The 19,328-nt window shown below is 42.8% G+C and overlaps 1 protein-coding gene across 2 annotated transcripts; it reads right to left on the bottom strand.

Annotated features, from left to right (window-relative positions):
- Positions 1-440: 440 nt before the first annotated feature.
- LOC136544766 (rho GTPase-activating protein 7-like) lies at positions 441-14,689 on the bottom strand. Of its 2 annotated transcripts, none has more exons than XM_066536828.1 (22): positions 14,212-14,689; positions 13,008-13,044; positions 12,365-12,441; positions 10,297-10,367; positions 10,123-10,201; positions 9,874-10,018; positions 9,675-9,794; positions 9,499-9,576; positions 7,993-8,048; positions 7,821-7,890; positions 6,862-6,949; positions 6,198-6,441; positions 5,803-6,027; positions 4,950-5,264; positions 4,757-4,806; positions 4,302-4,362; positions 4,138-4,221; positions 2,556-2,669; positions 2,307-2,476; positions 1,889-1,955; positions 1,089-1,277; positions 441-1,011 (listed from the first exon to the last, which is right to left on the bottom strand). In XM_066536828.1, exons 1-22 carry the CDS (start codon positions 14,296-14,298, stop codon positions 823-825), a joined length of 2,616 nt encoding a protein of 871 aa, XP_066392925.1. In that variant the 5' UTR covers positions 14,299-14,689; the 3' UTR covers positions 441-822. The 2 variants fall into 2 exon arrangements, 1 of the variants encoding a protein (XP_066392925.1); XR_010780831.1 differs by lacking the exon at positions 441-1,011 and adding an exon at positions 2,100-2,244 and having other exon boundaries at positions 1,206-1,277.
- Between the last annotated feature and the right edge of the window lie 4,639 nt (positions 14,690-19,328).

Here is a 19,328-nt window from a genome sequence, read left to right as displayed (position 1 = left end):
AAAGAATCTAATGATACTTAGTTGACATTATAAATATTATTATCTTACTATATAAATTTGGTCAAACTCGAAATGCTTTAACTCTTCAAAATTTTTGGAATGACTTATTAATTTGAAATGAAGGGACTCGGGAGTATAATTTAAAACGAAGAGAGTATCAGCTCCAATTCCACCCCAGTCCACGAGTCAAACGTGGGACGTCGCAGGCGGAGGGGCAGTGTGGGTGGAGACTGAACTACTGAAGTGAACATTTCGGACAGTTTTGTTCTAAAATTTCTATTAATAACCGGACACGTTCACTGGGTACCTCGCTAGCACCCGTACCTTCTTTTCCTATTCAGAAAAAAATAGGAACTGCACAGAAATCGGCTGGAGGCCTGGAAGACCAGCGACACGGAACCAAACCACAAGCGATGAGCACTAATTGCAAGGATAAAACACAGCCTCAAGCCTTCCCAGAATTATTTATAAACTCATGTTGGGTTCTCATTTGATCCCTGTTTTCCTCATCCTTTGCACTAGGTATGAATAAACGGCCATACAAGTAGTCAACCTATCCAATTTCTATGAGAAAACGCACAAAATACATATACACCGCCACAACACTGGAAAACTTGTCTAAAGGGCACCACCATGACAACATTACATACAGAAGACTTGATCACATCCCACTTGAGGAGCTATTCTCGCGCAACATGAAAGCTAAACCATATTGAAAAAAAAAATACATTTACACTCGCATTGGCAGTTTTCTACAATTGGCAGGCGGGGAGAAAAGAACCACTACTGAAGAATTTACAATCACGAAATTGAATGGCCATCCTACCTTGGATGGTTCCAAGGAGAGGGTGGCTTGTATGGAAAACCCTGAGGAGCAGATCCACGTCCTAAATCAAGACTATGAAGTTGTTCCATCAGTTGCGACCTTCGCTCCTTGAAGAAATCTAGTCTAGTTGTTAGTTCTACCAAAGTGGAGGATGTGACCATTGGTTGCCTCCCAAATTCAATGCCCTAGCATACAAAAGTATAAATCATCTTAGAAGCTACAGCAGCATATCAAACAACAAAGCACTGCGAGTCTCGCTTACCTCTGCCAACTTTGGGACATTGATGGACACAGAGGTGTTCTCTGTTGACATACTTGTTGAGGCTTCTGTGCCTCTTGATTCACTTGAGGAGGCATCAAATGAAAGCTTTCGTGTGAGTGGCCTCGAAGAACCATAAGGTAGCACATGCTGCTTGATGTTTCTCCATTGTGATGACTCCACGGAACTCCCCTGCAGACATGATTCAATGTAAGTATTGCTTGATGCAGTATAGAATCCACCAACTTTTCATCAGATTTAAACGGGAATGCCACACATAACCAGTCATTTTAGCATATAAAATTTCCAATGTAGTTGCTAATGGATGGACATGTAGACTAACGTGTTATGAACACCAAGATAAAGCTCCAAAAAATTTCTCCATTTTTTACTAGACAAACTCAACTTTAGCACATGGAAATTTTGCAGTAAATATTAAACCTCCTGAATAAAGGTCGGTCCATTTTACCAAAAACACTGCGGAACTGCGGAAGTTAATTTTGAAATTATAAGCATGAAACTCCAACTGCTGCTTCTGCGTAATTTGGTCACTAACAGCTTTAGTCAGTAATCAAAGCATAATACTCAGGTATTCATTTTGACATTTTCTATCACTTAATTTTTGCTTACCAGCTGGACAGGTTTTAATTTTCTAATTATACCAGCCATGAACAATAAGAGTGCCATTATATTGCAAAACTGAAAGTTTGTAATCAACATAGCATTTCAAAAGAGAACTGAATCATGCATGCTAACAAGTCAAGCTCTAGGAATTGAAATTTCAAAAGAATTTCGTAACATACCTCATTTCTCTGCTTCTCTTGATTGCAGAAAGCAAGGTTCATATCAAATCCTTGTTGAACAAAGTTGCTGGTAGATCAAAAGTATCATGTCAAAATCTGGGGAACATGGGATATACAACACGTCTAGAAGCATTGACCTGCTAATTAGGAATGCAAGAATAGTCTAATCCAGTGACATAGCGCATACAGTAGAATCTATAATACAACTTACAACCAAGTTTAGCATGACTCGCTGATATTTAAGAAATGAATTCCCTTGAATGGCTTAGAACTACAGACAAATCCCCTTGGATTCGGACCGTTGCAAGAAACCAAATTCCAACATCGCCTGAGATCTAGAAACATCCCAAAGGATCCTACAAAATTCCTCCATGAATCCTTTGTTCCAAAGGGGTAAAAGAAAGAATTTGTATCTTACTGCTGTGAGAAGTGACCAGGAAGGCGGTGATGACGATCATTCGCATCCACTACAGAGCCATACTGGTGTTGACGTTGTTGATTGAGTTGGAGGTGAAGCTCTGCAACCTTCTGTTTTAACCTTGCAACATCAGCTTCAGCGAGAGCAATCTCCTCAAGCTCTGCCCTTGTCTAAAGTACACAGGGAAGAAAATGAGACTCAATAAAACAAAGCCAGAAAGTTTAGGTATGGTAGAAGGTAGTAAGGTACCTTCACGTCCATCGAACGAGCACTTGAAAACTGTCCAGAAGACATGCTCAAGCCAACCTCCAATGCAGCTCGCAGATCCCTCTCAGCTTGTAGCTGTTCTTGCAACCTGGAGACCTACAATTATAACAGTTGTAGAAAGTACTATTATAAAAGTTATAAAACCATGTACACATCTGGATTATTCAACAATAATATCAGCAGCAAAATAAAGGGCAAAGTACACATTTGACACCCCCAACTTTTGGATTATGTTCAGTTTAAGCCTTGAATTTAGCACGGGTACTATTTTTTGCCCCCTTGATTATTGAGTTGTGTGCGATTCAAACCTTCCATATAGCTAGCTTATAGGTTATAAGTTACTGACAGATAAAAGACCATCTATAGGCAGGACCACCCCAGCCTAGCAGGGACACAGATTTTCAAGGCTATGCTTCCTCAGACTGTCATCCCCCCACCAAAAAGAAATAAGGTAAACCTCTTTCCATTCTTGCCTAGCGACCAAGATTTTCACACTTGTGTCTAGGCTGCAAAATTTCATATAGAACGCTACTGAAGTGTTAGAGGGATTCATTTTCAACGCTACTGAAGTGTTAGAGGGATTCATTTTCAATAAAAATCCAAAAGCAGGTTTCCTAGTGAGATGCAAGAGAGTTCTGTAGTGTTCTTGCTATTCTCCTCATGTGCACCCCCCCCCCCCCCCCCCCTCCCGGGGGCGCCCCCTTCTTTTATGTTGTAACCTCATCGCGAGATCTTTCGGGCCTGGAAATAGGCCATATAACTTAAATTTCTTTTTCCACCTAAATAGAGAGGCAGAGCTCCTACCATTTTTCTTCTTTAACAGAAAAGAAACAACAACAGAGGGAGTGTCTTAGTCAAAGAGGTTTCCAGTTTCCTCGATCCTTTCTCATGCAAAACTGTGTGCATGAGATTTCCATCTCGCAAAGCACCTAAGTGAAAAGAAAGAACGCATCTTCTTCCTTTTTTATTACCTTTTCTTGCATGTGTACAAGGCCCAATCCATTATTTTCGAAACGAATTTTGAAGAACTACTAATCCTTAACTTTTCAAGGAATCCTTCATTAGTGAATGTGAATGCTTTTTCAACTCTTTCAACCTTGGTATCACAGACTAATTATACCATAGGTATAGGGTGTTACAAAACTATTTCAAAAAGCAAATTAAAGCCAGCAGGAGAATATAATGACATCAATCATCACATCTCCCAACAAACCAGTACCAAGTTCATAGTAAAAGCTTTTGACAGTTTGAATAACATGCTCCAGAGATGGGGGGCTATACCTAGAAATCCAAGGTAAACAGGACATCCCAGGGGCCAAGTTACCAAAGATATACTCCCTCCGTTCCAAATTATAAGTCATTGTGGCTTTTCTAGATACATAGTTTTTGCTATGCACCTAGATATACATGATGTCTAGATACATAGTAACAGCTATGTATCTAGAAAAGCCAGAACCACTTCCATTTTGGAATGGAGGGAGTACTTTCCTTCTTAAAAGTTTCTAAAAAACAAAACCATGGATAAGCAAACTGACAAGTGACAAAACAAGGAAATGGAGCATACATCCTGTTCCAAAGCCAATCTGCGTTCATGTAGCGCTTGTTTTCTTCTTTCCAAACTCGCCTGTAGAATTGCATTCCCTCTAGCCTGAGAGGCACTTACACTATTAGACTACAGGAAACCACTAGATCAAGGTTAATGAGCACATATGTGCATTCTTCCCCTACCTCTTTGGCAATTCTGTTTTGCAGATCATTCTTCGCAATCTCGAGCCTTTGAATAGCAAGCCTGAAATGTTTATTTGCGTAATAAAAGTAAATAAATTGAACTCTGGTTACAAGCATTCAAGAAAAGAAAGGAAAGTACCAAAAGAAAAGTGTGCTTTGTTTGTAAAACGCAGAGGCAGATGTGGCAACATAACGAGAAAGCTAAGAAACAATTATTGTCATTGTTAAATAGTGAGCTTCAAATACAAACAATATTCCATATATATAACTAAGTACTTATAATTTGGAACGGAGGTAGTAAGAATGGACAAAAACATGCTACAAGACTACTGTCATAAAAGGTGGTATTAAATTCCCTCAATGCAAATTACTTCTCATAGTTACAAAAATCAACAAATTCCACTCCATGAAAAATTAGTCACATATGGTTAATGATTTAATGGCAAAGAGCTTACTCTTCTTCTCCAGATGAATCGACTGATTCTGAGTTTTGGCTCTTCCTTGCCTGCATGAACCATGCATATGAATCAGGATTTGAACAAGGCTAAGGCTATACTTAACAAAAAAAAACAAGAGAAAATGGAATTCAATTAGGGTGCAATCAAAGGAAAACAGAAAAAAAAAATGCAAACTAGTTTTCTTGCTTACATTATTCCTCCCCCAAAAGTTACTCCGCTTCACATGTGGGTGAGATCCATTAATTTTGTTTGACTGTCTCTCTACAGAATATTCAGAACTTTGGCTCGGTACAGAAATTCCAGGATCAAAAGAAGAAAGGATCTCCCCCATAGACAGAGTCTCATGACCAACTGTTGGATTAGAAGGATTGTTTTCAATGAGTAAGGTGTCCACATTCACTGAACCGTTTTCAGTTGAACGGCTATTTTGTACTTTGCTCAAATCCAAATTTCCTTCCAACACCTCCACAGGGCGTTCAGCGTATGACTCCTCAGCATTGACTGCCTGTTCAATCAGGAAAAGGGCAGTAAGCAACAGACAAAGTACAGCATGGAAACTAGCACATCAACAAATACAGCATTAAATATTAGAACTCGCTATAACAAAACCTAGAAAACAGTCAACACAAGGAATGTTGGTGCCAGAAAGGAATGTAACAAGCAAACATGCTATCATAAAAATTGGAAATCCACCAACAAACCCTTAAACGTAGTTCTTCCTTAGATGCATATCCAAAATTTAACACAGACAAAATGGGGCTTCTGGCCTGCACTATCATTTAACTGCATACACACTAGATGCTGCTAGGTAATAATGAAAATTGGCAACACTTCCACTCAAGCCATTCATATTTGTATTGATCAATGACAATGTTAAGTATATCAACAGGCGCATCACGCTTTGTATGCCACCATTTCATATCATCTCTTGCACACCAGTACCAAACCCACATTAAAGACTCACAGTAGTAATAGTAAAACCACCAAACACCAATTATCAGAAAAATCAAAAGAATGAAGCATAGTAGCACACAAAACCAAACCTTGTAGTCATAGAGGTCGCTGCCAGCATATCCACTGCTCTCACTCAATTTTCCACTAAGTATACGCTCCACGCCATTGTCATCATCCATTTCTTGATCTACATCATTTTCTGCATCATGAAATCCATTGCCCTTGGCATCCAAATTCCCATCATCAGTTGATGCTTCAGTACCACTATCTTCAATTTGAGATTCAGGTGACAAGGAACATCTGAGGTGTTGATCCTGTAAAAATGGTAATCATAGATGATCAATTGGGAGTGATGCTTTCTTTCTGTTGCTCATGTGCAAATTTTTAAGCACTGCTAACATGATATATGCTCAAATACATTTTTCTAGAGCCAAATTCAATGTGGATACTGCAAAGATTAAATCCAAGGCTGAAAGAATCTTACATGAAAAATGCCATCATATTCCTCCAAGAGAGTTGCGACAATTCCTTGAGCACTGTTTGCGGCGTTTGCTGCAGCAAGAAGCTGAGCAGAATCGTCACCATCCATATCAAATACCTCATCCATCTCACATTCACCAGCCAGAAGTGGACGCAACAGAAGAGGTGCCATACAGGCAGCAACTGCCGATGCAGTCATTCGATTTTCAGAAGTGTGAGATGCAATGGTGTGCATCGTTTTTAAAATTCTACACACAAAAAAGAATAAACATTACAACTATTTGAGGAACGATTTTTTGTAGTAACAAATGTTCCAATACTTATGCTTCACATCATTAATAGCAGGGATGAATGCAATAAATGCATTCACTTAATGTTGTGAAAATTGTAATTCTGAATAAAGTAGACAAATATTGTGAAGCCAAGAGTATTAGTGATTATTTTAAGTGCAAGTAGCATCTGCAAGACAAATAGACAATAATGACATGCTTAGCCTCATTAGCAAACTGTATATCACACACAAATTATCATGCAGTGCATTTAGCATAAGCTATTAACCTGTCTGACCAAGAGAAAGTCTAATGATAAGATAACTTACCCAAAAAAATAAACTAGATGTTATCCAGTGCTTAAGGATATTGCTATGATAAAAAAAATGGAAAACTAACCTCTGCAACAACCTCCGATTGGGCTCAGGAAATGTCTCAGATATAGCTGAACGCATAGCATTTACCCTAGCATCCTTAGTTTCCAGGCCTAGGCAAGTGAAACAGGGTAGGAACAGTAAGCCACATAGTAAACATCAAAAGAAAAAGAATGCATGAATAGTCCTGGGCTCTTGGATACATCCATAATAATCATCTGAGTTATTAAGATGCAACACCCCTAGTCCACTACTAAAGTTTTAGTCTAAAACAAAGTTTCGCAAGCTTCAGATGAACCCAACATGATCCGCCAACAAAGAGAAATCCATAGGTGCAAGTTCCACTAGTTATATTTGGCCAGTGACCAAAGTAACCATTGTTACTCGGATACCTGAGTCCTACATAATTGTGTGAAACTGGACACCCACACTTGTGTTGGATTCCAAATGGTATATGGCGTGTACCAAACAAATTTGATGCTTCCATCAGCCACAACCAAGTTGGACTCTGAAGAGAGCTGCCTTATGCTTATACCGAAAAAAAACACAGAGGGCTCCCTTTCCCATTAATTTTTATGAATACAGATGTGGTACTTTGTATGAACTACTCCCTACAGTCACAATAGCACCGTTTTGGACATGGACTTTGACTGCTTATTTCTACTATACTATGTTTACAAACCATATCAAAATATATATTAAGATTTTTTTAGACAAACCTACATGCACACTACCAAATGTTCAACCTCAACAAGCACAAAGTAATTGATTATCAAAGTTTTCATAGGCTGACTGCAAACAACCCAAACCATCACTTGTATGACTGTTTACCTGTTTACAGTACTATAAACAAGACAATTCCTAGACAATCATCAGCCCCACCATACCATCCATAAAGAGATTTAAGGCATATAATATTTACATCACATCACAGAACATATAAATAGTCAAGCATAACTGGCTTAAACTAAATATAATACTTACGAAACGCTTCCAATAATGCTGTACAGCAAGAAGCAGGCACGGGGGATGATGGTAGCTCTCGGAGAACATGCTGAAGAGGCATCCCAACCAATACAGTTAGTGAGAAGCAATTATCAATTATTCATGATCTGTGGAGCATCAAAAAAATATGAAACTGCAATTGCATGGGTACCTTTACACAGTCACCGACAATGTGAGCATCCTCATCTGCTGAAAACTCGGTCCTTCCTGGTATGGAATTGAAATGATATGTAGGCTAATCAACATAATGTTGTCAATTTGTCATACCAACACAAGAAGCTGCCAAAACCAAAGACCTAACAACCCAACAACCCTCCCTCCCTCCCTTAATGCATAGCAGTGGCAGGCAAGGTGATATGAACATAAAGGAGGAAAGGAAGGGGAGGGGGGTTATACTGACCCAGCCCATCCACTCCCATAAGGCCATAATCATACTTCACTCGATGCCTCCCTGTACCTCCACCTATGTTTCTGCATTCCCTTTCAAAGCAGCGCCAAACACTAGATCCCAGTATCCCTCCGTCATGCAGCGCTGTCGCTCCTCCTTGTCACTCTCCATGCCCCCTCACTGCCTGCACCGCCCCTCAGATGGAATACCGACGCATCACCCTTCCAAGTCGACTTCAGCCGCTACTCCCCTCTAAATCAACTGCCACCATAGCTGACTGGAGATGGTGCATCCCTGGTGATGGATAAGTCTCATGTGTGGCTGGTCTTTGTGGGGTTGTGCTGCTCACATGGTCCTTGTGGCTGTTTTTCTGTTTTTAGGACAGCATCTTAGACTAGAGGACAGCATCTTAGAGGACAGCATCTTAGACTAGAGGACAGCATCTTAGCTAGGACAGCATATTAGCATCTTAGACTAGCATCTTGGCATATGCTTGGCTGGCTAGCAGCCTATAAATATGTAACCCCAACCCCTCAGGTTGGCATGGCATTTGTGTGAGCTTGTGTGAGAAATAGACAAGAAAATTGCCCCAACTCCTAGTGTCATCCTCTCTCGATGAGAGTAAGAATTCTCCTACTACCAAGAGTGAGAATTCAGCGACTAACACCTGGTCCAACAGCCGGAGCCAGCAGGGACAGTTTCTTATTAGCCTTGTTGGCAAGTTCCCTTCCTATCTTCTCCCTCCCTCCCTCCCTGCCACTGAATTTTGTGCCTTGTCGCCTAGGCGAATGTTGGTCCCTCACTGCCCTGCACAGGTAAGCAGTAAGCTTACCAGCACGCACACTCACTCACTATGGCTAGAGGTAGAAGAAGGGGTGAGCACAGCACACACACACTGCAGAAGCTCCAGCGTCGGCCAAGGCTCTGCCTCTGGTTGTGGCAACTGAACTGACTTTTTCATTGCATAGTGGTAGAGTATATACAACTCATGTACCAACTATAAGGTACACATGAGCATGGCTGAGTACAGCCCCAACTACTACTAGTACTAGCAGTACAATTCCTACCTCAGCCCACTACCAAAACATGGCTGATGTATTAGCTACCAACTAATGAACTAGTGGTGGCCTATTGCCTTACTGCTACAGCAACTAGGACAGCAGAGAATGACCTATTGCCAAATCTGCTGTGCAGCAAACAAAGAGAGAGAGATCAGCAGCAGATTATGTCTAATGTTTAATAATACTATTCAAAATAAATGGTGCAAACCTTGTTCATATTCTTGCAACCTCCTGTCAACTTCTTCCACATCTGCAGCCTGCCTCAAAATTCCTTCCACTTTTATTCCTGCAAGAGAAGATTTGCAAAACAACCAAAACTCATGCCAAGGAAATTAACTTAGCAACATGTAAAAACTTCAGGTTCAAGATAGTTTTTGCCCCCACCATGTTTCTCAAGAAAGCGCAGGGCTTTTTCTAAAAAAGAAGGGCTGCCATCAATATCCTCAAGTGCAAGCAGAATTGGCCTGCCTGTCACCAATGACTTGATCGGCCTCTTCTCTCTCCCTGTGGACAATGGGGAAAGGCATAATTAATAAAGTTCTGAAGATGAGAAGAATGAAAAGAAACAGTGCAGCAGGCTAACAATTTGGAATAGCTCCTTCATATGTGTCAGCTGTGTCATTACGAAATATCCCATTATGTCCCATCACAAGAGCTGCATTTGGAGCTTGTGCAAGAGCTGCTTCCAATGCTGTTTTCCACTCAAACAAATCTTCAGAAGTTTCTGCCTGTATTATGATTTACAGAGGTGAATTTTTGAAGAGAGATAGAGAACACAAAAAACTTTTATCAGAGGGACCTAATTATTGAGTCAAAAAGAAATGCCGAATACCTTAAGAGTGAATGCACGACCATCACGGCCATCTGGGAAAAGGACGGTCAACAACTTCTTGTCTTCTCTGACTACCACACTGCAAGTGAGAAGTGCTCATAATACAGTTACTGATGCACAACAAACACAACAAAAAGGAACATGAAAAAGGAATTACAAGTCTGAGATAAATACCTCCCAGAATTGTTCAAATCAATCCCTCCTAGAGTAACATTCACTTCACCACCTCTCTGGGGCAAGGTACTCTGCAACTCCAACAAAAGGTTATTAGTCAAGTGAGAAAAGGCGTGCTTACACGAGATATAAATTGGATGGGTAAAATAACAAGAGAAAAAAAAAAAGGAAATGGCCATGTAGTAGTTCAATTCACTGACACCCTTCCCCAGACCCCGCACAGAGCGGGAGCTCTCTGAACTGGGTACGCCCATGTAGTAGTTCAATTAAATTCTACTAAGAATATCAAGGAAGAAGAACAAGCTGCTAGGCACAGCTAAGAATCTTGCTCTATAGGCTAGAATGAGGGTATAGTTATAGTGGACAACAGACGAAGAATTTAGAACTAATGAGGGCAGTGTTGTATGGCTGAGGCAAGGAGGAAATGTCATTCTGATTTCTGCTTGTTCTTTTTTGATAATCCTCCTCTTTTAAAAGAATTTAGAACTGATTGTTAGGGCGGAAGTTTATTTAAAGGATCAAATCTCTAACTTCCTTATCTAATTTAGCCAACTTAATGGGCTACAGAGAGACGGGGATATTGATGAAGATGTTAGCCATAGAATCAAAGCAGGGTGGATGAAGTGGCGCCAAGCATCTGGTGTCCTATGTGACAAAAGGGTACCACAGAAGCTAAAAGGCAAGTTTTATAGGACGGCGATTAGACCTGCTATGTTGTAAGGTGCAGAATGTTGGCCTACGAAAAGACGACATGTTCAACAGATAAGTGTCGCGGAAATGCGTATGTTGTGTTGGATTTGCGGTCATACAAGAAGGGATCAAGTTTGGAACGATGGTATACGTGATAGATTAGGGGTAGCACCAATTGAAGAAAAGCTTGTCCAACACCGGTTAAGATGGTTTGGACATGTCCAACGGAGACCTCCAGAGGCACCGGTGCGTAGTGGAATCCGAAGCCAGGATAGTAATGTGAAGAGAGGCAAAGGAAGACCGAAGTTGACTTGGGTAGAGGCAATAAAAGGAGACTTGAAAGGATGGAATATACCCAAAGACTTAGCCTTAGATAGGAGTGCTTGGAAAACAGCTATTCACGTGCTTGAACCTTGATTGCTTCTGCTGGGTTTCAACTCTAGCCTACCCCAACTTGTTTGGGACTTAAAGGCTTTGCTGTTGTTGTTGTTGAATGGGCAATAAACAAATCCTGACTGCGGACCTGCTGCTCATAGCATGGGGTTTATCATTCCAAAATAAGTGGTCTTTGATGCAAATCTTTATACAACTATATGGTATCCGATAACATAAGTTAGTTCTTATACATCCAAAGCAAGGAAGAAGCACAGTACAGAAAAAGATGTGGCACATGGTAACATTACTGCTGCATGTAAGACATATAGCAGAGAAGAGATTGACTTATAAACATATCAACACTTCAACAGTGAAATCAACCAGCAGTCTGCTATTGACGAAGTGAACCAGCAAATACTCATGCATGTTGTTTATTTCTGTATGAATGTAGACAGAAACTGAATTTCCAGGGTGCAATTTGGAGATAAGTATCCAAGTTCTAAGTTACCAGATCCATAAGTAGTACTCCCTCAGTCCAAGAATGATGAGCGCATAACGTATGGGGCCGAGTCAGACACTAGCGTCGCTTCACAGCGCACACGCTGTTGGTTGGCTAGCTCTTGCTGTTTTTCGTTTTATGTGTGATGGGCTAACACAAGCTGCACTAGTTGCATCGGCGTTGTCACATGGATCACACAAGCATGATTGGCTGCACGTGGCTCCGATACAAGGACGATTAATTTAAATGCAATGATGCAACACGGAGAGGGATTTCCTCCCCTTAGTCTCGGTGTCCAACCCTTAGGTACTTATCAATTCTGGATGGAGGGAGCATCATTGTATCAGTTAAGGAAATCTACGTTGTACTACCACAAGATGTAAATCAACCATCAGATGTTACAGTTGATGGTAATTTCTCCTTGGAATGATTTATATTGAAGTTCCGATCTAGCTAAGCATAGAATTCTGACAACACAGAGACTTCAGGTAAAGAGGTACTAACAGGATCACTCTTGAAGAAAACCAATGATGTTCGTGTGAGGATGAACCAACGTTTCTTCCATGATTTCCATCCAATCCCTGAAAAAGCAAGATGCATGAGTTCTCTTTCTCAATAAACAATAAGAGGTACTAACAGAACAGAACTTAAAAGAGTACAATTAACCATGTTGAACTGAACTAATGAGATCAGTGTCGCATCAAACGAATTTATATAGCAAAAAGATTGTTTGATCACTTGATTTTATTATATTAAATAATAATTCCAATAACTCAAATTGTTTGAGCAAATAGATTGAGAAGTTATTTAGTTGGTTGATTTGCTGTCGAGCAAAAAAAAACAATTTGAAAAACTAGTGTCTAATACATGACTGTATATAACAGCGGTTACTTTTCTTACACAATTAACTCAGGAGGACTGAGAAAAAAAAATTGATACAAGCAATGATTTATTTTTTTCATGCATAAAGCAGCTCCTTCAGGCTCATCTTTAAGAAACAATCTTTTCAGTTTTTACATACAATTCTAGAATTTTCTTCAAGTTCGTGGTGAACATATATTTGATTTTTCACCAAGAACTAACATGACATGAGCACCATGTGGGAAACACTATGTTGAAAAAGATAGATAGGGGGATAAGGGGTTACCTTTGGATGATATGAAAAGAGGCCCATTCTTGAAAACCTGGTTAGAACGGTTATGGCATCAGACATGTAATACAAACAGCAAATAATGAAAGAGTTATATAATGCACTAGCCCACCCCCAAAATCCTAGTTTTCAATCATGTACCACCAAAGGCTGATTCAGTATAAGTAGTATGGAGCAATAAAAAAATGTCCTGCTCAGTTAAGTAATTTTGATTTCAGCTCTAGTGAAAACGGGAAATGCCCAGCTGTATCCTAAATGCGGCAAGCATGAACAGGTACTAGGAGTCACCGAAGTGGTTTGCTTCAATTGATCAATGCATCTGTGTTTTTTTCTAAAATGAATAACAAGATGTCAATCATATAAGTATCTGGGCTGGTCCATTAACGACAAACGTCTTTTTTTCAATTTCCATGACGCCTGCATGTTTTGTGGCTATAAGCCCGTTGATCCATAAAGAATGTACACATTTTGGATGGTTCATGGCAGGTTGTGCTACAGTAAGTGTATTCCCATATCAGCCTCATAGATTCTTCTCCCTCGTTGTATTGTTGCTTCTCACAACCACAATATCACTCGCTGCTTGGTTTCCTATATACTCTAGCATGTTTTTACTGTTTCCACCCCATGTTGCATACCACGAATACCCTAGCCTGATCTTCCTTTTTCAGCCTGTCCCATGTTAATTAATATCACTTTCTTTTGCGGAAAAATCAATATCACTTATCTCAGCAGCCCGCCAAAACCCCTAAGTTTTCAAGGCAGATCACTCCACTTCTAAGTTGTATCTCCGCCGCATCGTGATGGCAAATTTAACCTACACCCGGTCCAAATCTGAACTGCACTGCCAGCAATCCACCAATATCATCATCAATCCGTTCAAGTGTAGCTCCTGAGGACCCAGTCGAGCGGAAACTCTACAGGCCGTCACCTCAGCACCGCAATCCAACCAAGGTCCAATCCGCCCTGTTAATAGTAACAGAAGCAGCGACTTGTACAGGCCAACACCCACAGTGGAGAAGCGCATCCTTGCAGCTCAAGCCATGCGAACTCAACAAGCAAGCAAGCAAGGTACCGGGCAGCGAGCACCCAGCGATGCGCGAAATGGAGGAGGGGTATGCCCATCGGCACCGGATACGAAAACCGCACCAAACCCCCCGCAACCCCCGGGTACCCACGCAAGGAACCGCGCGAACGTACGCACCGTGTTGCCGTTGGCCGCCGCGGCGGCGCCATCTCCGCGCTGCTGGTACCGCTCGAACGCCGCCCCCGCCACCGGCGCAGACGACATCCCTGTCCCGCCTGCGCCTGCGCCGCCGCCGACGACGACGCCGACACCTCAGATCGGCCGCCCCCGCGCTACGGCAGCCGCTGCATTGGATCCGGAGCAGCCGCAGTGGGCGCCGCCGCCGATCTGGCGCGCCTCGGAGGGGCGGCCGTTAGGGTTTGGGTTTTGTGCGGCGGCTTCTGCAGGAGGAGGCAGAGGCGGAGAGGGGAGGAAGGGGTGGTGGTACGGCGACGGGAAGGGGAGGAAAAGGAAAGCGACGCAGATGGTAGCGCTGTCAATGCGATGGCAGCAATGGCGCTGTCCGTCTTTCCTCTCTCTCTTCCTCGTCCAGGTCCAGCAGCACGGGCTGGCCGCTTTGGAGCCTCTCGGGCGGTGGGGGAGTGGGGTTGGGGCCTTGCTCTCAACGCTTTCTCTCTCTGCTAAGCTAAAGCCAGCGTTCGGGTAGTAGGTGATTTGTGTTAATCTTTTTCGGTTAGGCCCCTGCCCCATGGTTGGGTTTGGGTCCTCACTCCTAAGAGCATCTCCAAGAGTATCTAAAAAAAATACTCCTAAAAAACTGGTTTTCCAAACTTCCTAAAACATATTGGAAGGTAGAAAAAAGCTGCAACTCCAACAGTTCCCCAAAATCAGATTCCAAAACTTCATCTTCTCTTGATCAGCTCGTCGTTGGGCACCACTTGGTCGGCTGGTTCGACAATTGCTGCTGACGCCGCCGAGCCGAGCTGCGTCGGCTGCGTGCGCCACTCCGGGGCGCTGAGAACTCACTGGCCACCTGCTTGACGACGGCGTCGTCCTCCTCAAACTCCAGGATGCTCTCTTCCTCCCGCACCTCTCGCCCTGCCTGCGTGTCCACGTCCTAGAGCGTGGCAGGCTGGGGGCGGTAATGACAAGGTGGAGCGCCGCGGCGACTGACGAGAGCGTCCGCCACGACGTGCAACCAGATCAGAATGATAACGAAAAAAAGCGACGGTTGCCAGACAATAAAGAAAAGAGCGGAGGGCACGTACCTAGCAGGCGGCGGCGCTGATGACGACTGCGAGTCTATGACGACGCTCGACAGCCACGGCAGACCCATCGCAGACAACGTCCGCAGAGGTGGTGGCGCCAGAGCTAGCGCGACGCTGATGGCGGCCGGTGCTGGCCTCGTCCATCCGCAGCAGGCGCTCGACCCGGGCTAGTCTAAGACGCCGCGGAACAGGACAACGTCGACTCCCGGAGAAAACCAGCGCGAGGAGGATACGCGCGACGAGAGTCAGCGTAGTTTTACGCGAAGGAGGGGGATTTTTCCTAATTTCTAAAATATTAGGAGGTTGTATTAGGAGTTGTTGGAGAGAGATTTTTTTACTTCTTTCTAAAAACCAAGAATTAGGAGAATGTTTAGGAAACTCTTGGAGATGCTCTAAGGTCTTGTTTAGATCACCTCCAAATTCTAAGTTTTTTCACTCTCTCTCTATCACATCAATTTTTGGACGCATGCATGGAGCATTAAATGTAGGTAAAAAAAATAACTAATTGCACAATTTGATTGTAAATCACGAGACGAATCTTTTGAGCCTAGTTAGTCCATGATCGGACAAAGTTTATCAAATACAAACGAAATGTGCTACCGTGTCCAGATTGCAAAAATTTGCAATCTAAACAAGGCCTAACTAATCTTACCTATTATGTCTAATAAATATAAAAATGTATAATTCGTATTAATAAATCAATCAATCTTAAATTTAACTAAATATATAAAAAATATTCATATTCATATAACATGTAATAAACATCATTAGATTAATCATAAAATATATTTTTATAATAAACATATTTGAATATATTAATTTAGTACTATTTTAATAATTTGTCAAATTTTGACTTAGTTTAAAACTATGATTACATTCTTTTTTAATAGATGTAGTATTTTGTGCCTAGATTTTTGAAATCAAAGAGAGCGGTGTTGGCTTAGTAATTAAGTGTATTTTCTCCAATGAATTTATTTAGTAAAAAAATTGAAAATATAAGTAAATAGAGAAGAGTAACTGGGAAGAGCAGACATAACCTTATGCCCTGTTTGACAGACTCGCTCTAGCAAATATGTCGATTTCCTAGAGCTAGGAGTCTGTAGCTCTAGGAGATCCTAGGTCCAGAGTTGTAGTTATATCAAGTGCATTTACATGACACATTTCATTTATAGTTTAGATTAAACATAAATATTTAAATCACCTTAATTTAGTTTATAATCTGCAGATCTAATATAAATCTCAGAGCTATGGAGCTATTCTAAACGAACCCTTAACACAGCATTTGGCTTGGTCATCCAAAAAACGAGGGCAAAGAAAGTCCTTTTATAATGTCATGGTGATGGCATATAATGGGGATTCTGTGTTTTAAGTGTGGTTCGCTGCACTATGCTCGTTATTAAAGTTATGCATATAGCTAGCTTCATCGTGAACTAGTGATGCATTTATCCCTACAAATATGGTGATTTGATTGTTATACAGGAAATCACGTGTCTAAAATTTAATCCTAAAATATCAATCGATCGAGATTCAAGAGTTTGAAGTAGTGTATTCCTCGTGATATTCGAGCTGTCTGAATATCATATAGCTAGCTTCATCGTGATGTGTTGATCTCTACAGATACGGTGATTTGATTGTTATATTGGAGTTCACGTGTCAATATAAAATTCGTCCCAAAATATCAATCAAGAGATTGAAATAGTCTATTTCTCCTTATTCAGTTGTATCTCACTTTCCGTAGCGACTTCACTGTGAGAGTCGGCATGTTCGCTGGTTGGTTTCTGGGCTGATTTGGGCTGACTGGTGCTGGTTTATTGCGAGAGAAAAACACTGTTAGCTGACTGGTTTGGGCTGGCTGAAACCAACAAACGAACAGGGTGAGTGTGAGTGAGTCTTTGCCAGTAACAAGTGGCGTCATTATATGCCGTGTCCAGTAGGGACATATAACAAATAAAAAGAAAAATCGAGCCGTCTGAGGCTTTTTTACCTGTGTCAGTGCCTCACCATTATTTAAACAGCAAAGGGCGTATTAGCTAATTAGCTAATGTGTTAGTGCCGCCCGCCGCCCGCCTCTGCCTGGCTGGCTGGGCCGCTGCAATGGCTGCATCTCCTTTCGCTTTGTTTGGTTCCTAACGTGCTACAGTATCCGGCGGATGGATCGTCTCGTGGTCCTCGTCCGGGCACGGGCGCGCCGGAGCCCGGAGGCCGGACCACACCACAACCGCTGAGCAGCGGGCAATGGGCAGTGAGCGAGCATCTCTTGCCTCACGACGCCGCCGGCGTTTGGCGGGCGTCGTCCACTTCCACTGGAGTCCTGGGCTCCTGGCTCCGCGCGCCCACCGTGATGAGCCGCCGAGCTGTCGCAGGTCGACACGTTTAACATACTTTTGTTCGGGCACCATACACCCCTACTGTGTATATGCTCAAGTGTACGTATTTGTCAGTTTACAGAAGACCATGCTGTATTTGTACGGAATCGGGTACGCTATCCCACAGCGGAACATTCCTACCCTAACGGCCAGAAACACGCACTACTACACAAATGATTTTAGACGGGCACAAATCCAACCGCCTCCTAAAATGCTAGGCTATTAACAGAGACGGTCATTTTTATTTACCGAGGCGGTTACGTTTGCCCGCCTCATAAAATCGATTTACGGAGGCGGTCAAAATCCAACCGCACCTCCTAAAATCGATTTACGGAGGCGGACGCTTTAAGACAACCGCCTCCGAAAATGGCCTATTTTCGGAGGCGGTTGTCTTAAGACGTCCGCCTCCATAAATCTATTTTCGGAGGCGGACAAGCTATAAAGCTTGCCTCCGAAAAAGGCCGAGGCCCAATAGGGCTAGGCGCAGCCCGATAGCCGTCTTCATATAAATAGAGGAAGTTAGGGTTTCTTCCTTCAGTCACTCTCTCTTCCTCTCCCTCTTCCTCCTCAGCCGAGAGCGGCGTTCTCCCTCTGACTCCTCCGCGCCCCTTCCTCACCCGCGCTCTCTCACCCCAGCGCCTCCCTCACCTCTCCCTCTTCCCCATGGCAGCACCCACCCGACGTCCACCCCTACGGCGGCTCTTCCCTCTCCCCCACAGCTGGCGTAGGGTGCCCTTTCCTCTCCATCTCCCCCACGGAGCTCGACCCGTGGCGCATCCTTCTCCCTCGAGCTTGTCCGGCGCACAGGAAGGCCGGATCCGGCCCTGGTGCGGGCGGATCTAGTGGCGGTCGGCTCCACCTCGACGGATCCGGCCCCGACGCGGGCGGATCTTGGTTAGCCATACTATAGCTATATCCCCGAGATATCTCCACACCTTGATTGGGATACCATCAGGGCCCATCGATTTGCCCCCTTTTATCCTTTTCAAAGCTTCTCTGACCTCCGATTCTTGAATCCTCTGCACAAAACGCCTGTTAGTGTCATCAAACGAGTCGTCCAGCTGAACGGTGGTGTTCTCGTTCTCACCATTGAACAATTTATCAAAATACTCTTACCATCTATGTCTGATCTCATCCTCCTTCATCAAGAGTTGCTCCCTCTCATCCTTTATGCACTTGACTTGGTTGAAGTCCCTTGTCTTTCTATTGCGAGCCCTAGCCATCCTATAAATGTCCTCTCCTTTCTTCGTACTCAAACATCGGTAAAGGTCCTCATAGGTCTGCCCCTTTGCCTCACTCACCGCTCGTTTTATAGTCTTCTTTGTCACCTTGTATTTTTCTATGTTGTGTGCACACCTGTCACGATACAAGCGCTTATAACACTCCTTTTCCTTAATAGCCTTTTGCACATCTTCATTCCACCACCAAGTGTCTTTCGAGTCGCATCTGCTCCCTTTGGTCACTCCAAGCACCTCTGAAGCAACCTTCCGAACGCATGTTGCCATCTTCTCCCACATGTTGTTTGCATTGCCTTCGTCATTTCAAGGGCCCTCTTCAATGACCTTTTCCTTAAAGACCTTTGATGCCTCCCCTTCTAATTTCCATCACTTTGTTATAGCAACCCTAGCTTGTTTGTTCCCACGAGCTTGCGCCAGAAAGC

This window comes from Miscanthus floridulus, chromosome 1 (assembly GCF_019320115.1).
Source record: "Miscanthus floridulus cultivar M001 chromosome 1, ASM1932011v1, whole genome shotgun sequence".
NCBI lineage: Eukaryota > Viridiplantae > Streptophyta > Magnoliopsida > Poales > Poaceae > Miscanthus > Miscanthus floridulus.
The sequence above is the reverse complement of the archived record's forward strand: the minus strand, read 5'-3'. Positions and strand labels throughout refer to the sequence as shown.

Coding starts and splice junctions, on each gene's coding strand:
- LOC136544766 (XM_066536828.1), bottom strand. CDS start 14,298: ATGTCGTCTGCGCCGGTGGCGGGGGCGGCGTTCGAGCGGTACCAGCAG. Junction 2,670..4,137: donor GATTGGCTTTGGAACAGGAT/GTATGCTCCATT, acceptor TTATAATTGTAG/GTCTCCAGGTTGCAAGAACA. Junction 1,956..2,306: donor CCTGGTCACTTCTCACAGCA/GTAAGATACAAA, acceptor TTGATCTACCAG/CAACTTTGTTCAACAAGGAT.